This window comes from Chelonoidis abingdonii, chromosome 12 (genome assembly GCF_003597395.2).
Source record: "Chelonoidis abingdonii isolate Lonesome George chromosome 12, CheloAbing_2.0, whole genome shotgun sequence".
NCBI lineage: Eukaryota > Metazoa > Chordata > Testudines > Testudinidae > Chelonoidis > Chelonoidis abingdonii.
The window spans coordinates 960650-965812 of NC_133780.1; the positions used below are offsets into that span (position 1 = coordinate 960650).

Genomic DNA, 5163 nt, shown 5'->3' on the forward strand with positions numbered 1-5163 from the left:
GGGGAGGCAGAGGGAACAGGGCTGGGGGGCTGAGGGCAGTAGGTCAGGCTGGGAAGCACGGGGGGACAGCAGGGGAGGCAGAGGGAACAGGGCTGGGGGGCTGAGGGCCAGGGGCTGGGAAGCACAGGGGGACTGCAGGGGAGGCAGAGGGAACAGGGCCCACACTCCTGTCCCCAGTCCCAGCCCGGCACCCCCTGTTTTACAGAGCAGAGCAGGCCCTGGGGCCCCGGCTGGGCCGTGGGCATCACCCTGGGGGTTCTGGCCGTAGCCGCCATGGCCGTGGTGCTGTGGCGGAGCAGACGCAGGTGAGTCCTCCCCTCTCGGGGGTGGGGGTGGGGGGGCTGTTACACCCCCTAACCCATCCCCTCTGCTCTCTCCTTCCAGGGGCTACCAGGACGTTAGACCAGGGGAGTCCAGCGCCTCAGGGGACGGCACCGGACCAGGTGTGGGGACCAGCCCCTCTCCTGGGGACATGGACCTTGGGAATCGATCTGCGCCAGGCTCCAGAGCTGAGGGTCCCGAGGACTGATCTGGTTTGGAGCACTGAGTGATCGGGGCCCGGGCTGGGGGGTTGGGATTTTCCTTCCTAGGGATGTTCGGAGCATGCTGGACATTTGGGAGCTGTCACAGAACGGGAATTTTCTGAACTATTTTAAATGAATAGTGTGTGTGCCTCCATTACCCCAACGTGCTACCTGGTTAACTAGCTGGCAGGGAAAGGCTGGGTAATCTGCAGGGACCCAGAGGTGACAAATGTCAGCTGTGGGGCCTCGGCCCCATGTCCACGGAGAGTCCGAGAAGGACCTTTGGTACCCAGCAAGTACCGCCCGTGGGTGGCTGACCCCTCAGCAGGAAGCCAGCCGGGTGTGCCCAGTGGGGGAACAAAGGGCTGAGGAGGGCCCAGGTCAGGTGTGTGTGTGTGTGTGAAGTGTGGGGGGCTGGAAGCTGGGGCTCTCTCCTGAGCTGGGAAAAGGAGGGGTCAGAGGGCTCTGGGCTGCCCAGGCTGAAACTCTGCTCTGTGCACTAACCAAGGGCTGTGTACGCTGCGGTGCAGCCAGCTAACAAACCCTTCCGCTGCCCCTCGCGGCTGAGTCCCTGCCGATGTTGTCGGCAGGGCAGCGCGCCTTTGGGTGCCCAAGTCTCTCTGTGTCCTTGCAGTAGCAGGATGTTACGGCTGTGCTTTGTATGAGTTAGAATGAAGGAGAACGAATAAATAATGTAGCAAGTATGTAGGATTTCCCCACATTCTGCCAGCCACCCTTTCTGAAATGGGCCTAAGGGGCAGCAGCCAGAATCTGTGTCTGGGCTGATTTCAAGGCAGGGACAGACCTTTAGGGTCACCACGTTGTTGTAGGTTTAGCATTTTGAAATCAGTAAATGAACGCAATGATTTTCTCCTGCACTGCAATTGGATGTTCCTGTTCCAACGCTCTGTGTAAAGGGATCCTGTGCTGTGTGTGAATGAGGCATGGGTGTGTTAGAGGATAAGTGGATAGAGGATGAGAAGAACAACTGAAGAAAACAAGCACTTGTCAAAGGACAATTCAGCACGACGGTGCAGAACTCGCTGGTCCCAATGAAGGAAGATCATTGTATAACTAGGAGGCCTTGCCATGAAACGTTGGGTTTGTCCTGCCAAGACTTCCCCAGAGCATCGTGTCTCGACCGACGGGACCCGCCTCCTCCCTACCCACAATCAACCCAGCTGGGCACTAGATTGATCCGGACTCTGGACTGGTCACTGTAACATCGACTGGCGGGACAGTGCGTGTGTGATTGGATGCATATGCTAATGGTTGTATTTCGAATAAATGCGGCATGTTGCCTTTTCCCCGGAAAAGATCCCGTGTGCTTCTTATAAGCAAAACATCCCACTCAGGTGGACTCGCAGCAGGGAGCCCTTGGTGTGAAGCAGGGTGCTGACGGCTCCGAGGTTCGGTTCCAGGAGGTGATGAAGTCACGACACTTGCCCTAGTCAGAGAGTGACACACTAAGTGAGTCTGGCACCCTGAAGAAGCCCACCCAGAGACATCACTCTCCTAGGGCTGCCAGCTCCAATCGGCTGTTTGGGGGATGGAGTGGGAATTGTCTGTAATATTTTGTATGAATACTGTGTGTGCCTCAGTTTCTCCTATATGCTGCATTGTTGACTAGGTGGTGGGGGGAAGGCTGTTTACTCTTTGCAGAGGCCCAACGGCCCAGAGCATGTCGACTTCCTGCCTCTCAGCCAGGGAGCTGCGCCCCATTCCCCTGGCCACGAACACGGACTGAGGAGGGGCCGGGTGGGGGTGAGCTCACCCGAGAACTAGAGACAAAAGTGGGACAGGGGACAGAGGCTCAGACTGGGAGCCAAGGGGTCCACACAACTTGGCTGGGGCTGGGAGACCCCCAAAGGAACTCTGCTGTACCCCATTTCTCTGTGCTGGCCTGAGGGCTTCCTAGGCCGTGTGCCAATCACCCCATAAACCCGCCCGCTGTGACAGGCTGCCTGAGTCCCTGTCCACACAGGGGGGGGCATCGCCCCCTTTGGGGTACACATCTCTCGGGGGTGCCCAGCCCAGGGGGACTCGCAGTGTGAGGCCAGGGTGCTAGCGGGGCCAAGATTTGTCCCAAGGAGGCCAGGGGACCCGGGGGGCGGTGTCTGACACTCCAGATGGGTCCTCTCAGACCCACGGCCAAGGCTGGGCCAAGGCATCACACCTGGGAGCTGCCACAGAGGGGTCCAGACTGGAGATAACCCGGGAGCTCAGGGGCTGGTGTTTGAGCCGGGATCCCAGGGGTCAATTCCTGGCCCTGCCAATGACTCCATGTGTGACCCTCGGCCAGTCACTGACTCCTCTGGGCCTCCCTCCCCAGCTGGGCCCTGGGGACACTGGCCCGGCCCTGCCCCACGGGGTGGGGGGTGAATGCAGCATTGAGGGGCAGGGGCTCACAGACTGGGAGGCCTGAAAAGCCCCTTAGGGAGATCGATGGTGGGAGCAGCTGGGAGGCCGAGCTGTGCCTGATCCATGGAGACTGAGCCCCCACTCTGGTGGGGTGCCTGGGGGGCAGGGCTCAGGCCTGTGGGAAGGGGGAGCTCAGGTCTTTTCCCTGAGACGCCAGCCCTGAACCTCTCACTGGGACTAAATTTACAGAGACAAAGCCGAGTGATTCCCCCCTCCCCCAGCCTATCTCCCCAAAGCAGCGAGGGGTTGGGGGCAGGAGGCCAAGCAGATGGAGAAGCCCAGGCACTTTGCTGTGTCCTGCTATGGGGCGGCTGGGCCTGCGCTAGCCACGCTCTCCAGCGTCATCCCAGCTGCTCTGGGGGCCTCAATGGGGCCATGGCAGGTGCCAGGCGGGTCCTGCAGCCCCACTCCAGACCCTGCGAGGGAGAAGTAGGGAACCGAGCCCTGCTGGGGCCTGCTCTGCCTGGTGACTGGTGACGCTGCCCAGTCCCGGCGCTGACTGGCCCCTGGCCTGGGGGTGCCCATCCCCAGAGCGATGGGCGTTGTCCCGGGGCTGGTGCTCGGAGCTGCCAACTCCACATGGCAGGAAGTCGCCAGAGACGCCCTGAAAAGTCACTAGATGTCGCTATTTAGACATTCAAAATGGCATCAAAAATGTCACTAAACAAAATGTGCAGAGTTCAGCCGAGAATTACCGGAGAGTCGCCGTCGGGCGAGAGGGCACCCGCTGCTGAGCCCGAATGCCGCAGCAATGCTGGGCAGGCCCTGCACAGAGTTCAGCCGAGAATTACCGGAGAGTCGCTGCCGGGCGAGAGGGCACCCACTGCTGAGCCTGAACGCCTCAGCAATGCTGGGCAGGCCCTGCACAGAGTTCAGCCGAGAATTACCGGAGAGTCGCCGCCGGGCCAGAGGGCACCCGCTGCTGAGCCCGAACGCCGTAGCAATGCTGGGCAGGCCCTGCACAGAGTTCAGCCGAGAATTACCGGAGAGTCGCCGCCGGGCCAGAGGGCACCCGCTGCTGAGCCCGAATGCCGCAGCAATGCTGGGCAGGCCCTGCACAGAGTTCAGCCGAGAATTACCAGACAGTCGCTGCCGGGCCAGAGGGCACCCGCTGCTGAGCCCGAACGCCGCAGCAATGCTGGGCAGGCCCTGCACAGAGTTTCGTCCCGAGCTCCTGTTTCCCCGCAGTGAATCTCATGCAGAAGCCAAGGCCCCTGCTCTGGATGTTTGCTACCAGGCTGGCAGTCACTGGAGTTGTCTAGAAACGCTCAGCTCCCATCTGCTCCCTTCCCGCTCTCCCAACCTCCTTCCTCCCCAGACAGCTGAACCCCAGGCAGACAAACGTGCGGCGAACGGGCAACGGCGAGAATTGACGGGAAGTTCAGAGAATGCAGAATTAGCGCTTGCAGCAAAGCCCCTGGCAATCGCAGGCACACTCTGGGGGGTTGCTGGCTGGGGGCTGAACCCTAGGATTTAGGGGAGGGGTGACCCACTGGGGGGATTTGATCAGCACAAAGAATAAGCTTTTCTATGGCTGGAGAGACCAAATGGCCTCTCCTGGGCAGCGCGGAGCGATTTTCACCGGAGCTTTTCTCAAGGCAACATCTGCTCCGGGGGAAGCAGGTTCACTCTGCCTGGAGCAGCTCATCCCCGCTGGGGCCAAGGGAATCTGGACTGCGCTGCCAGGGAGCGGAGCCCCGAAGGGAGGGCTGGAGGGGCAGCGAATGCCAGGCTAAGAAGTGGGGGGATCCCAGCTCTGCCTCATGTAACCAGGCCAGCCAGAAACCCTTTCCCAGCCCCTACCAGCTGAGAGACACCAGTGGAGCTGCCCAGACTATCCAGCCGGGGAGGGGGCACCCAACATGGCAGCTGCTTTGTGCTCAGCAGCTGGCAGTGTCCTTGGCCCGGCAGGGGGAGCACAAGCTAGTCCCAGGGGTGGCCCAGCAGAGACCCGAGGACTCACCCAACTAGACAGGCCGGCTCCCCCCCGGGAGCGGGTTTTGATCAGGTAACATTCCAGCAGCCAAGGGCTCAGAGCTCTGTTGACAAATGGGTTTTCCTGCCTCACCCTCGCCCAGGGCGCGGCGCCTGCCTGGATCACGGATGGTTTTTACTAAGCAGAAGATCATAACTTTCCCCTAAGGGCAGTTGTGGCCTCCCCTCTTCCAGCCTCTCCTGCCGTTAGCGCTAGCTTTTCACCCCCCTGCCCACCCCAGGG

At 60.9% G+C, this 5163-nt stretch overlaps 1 protein-coding gene across 1 annotated transcript in view; it reads left to right on the forward strand.

Moving 5' to 3' along the window:
* Positions 1 to 884, forward strand: part of LOC116821662 (antigen-presenting glycoprotein CD1d-like) — a 7045-nt gene extending 6161 nt beyond the window's left edge. The window contains exons 5-6 of the mRNA XM_032775023.2: positions 206 to 305; positions 385 to 884. Coding sequence (XP_032630914.1) covers positions 206 to 305; positions 385 to 529 — 245 coding nt within the window. The 3' untranslated portion in view covers positions 530 to 884. The remainder of the gene's footprint in view (positions 1 to 205; positions 306 to 384) is intronic.
* The last annotated feature ends 4279 nt before the right edge of the window (positions 885 to 5163 follow it).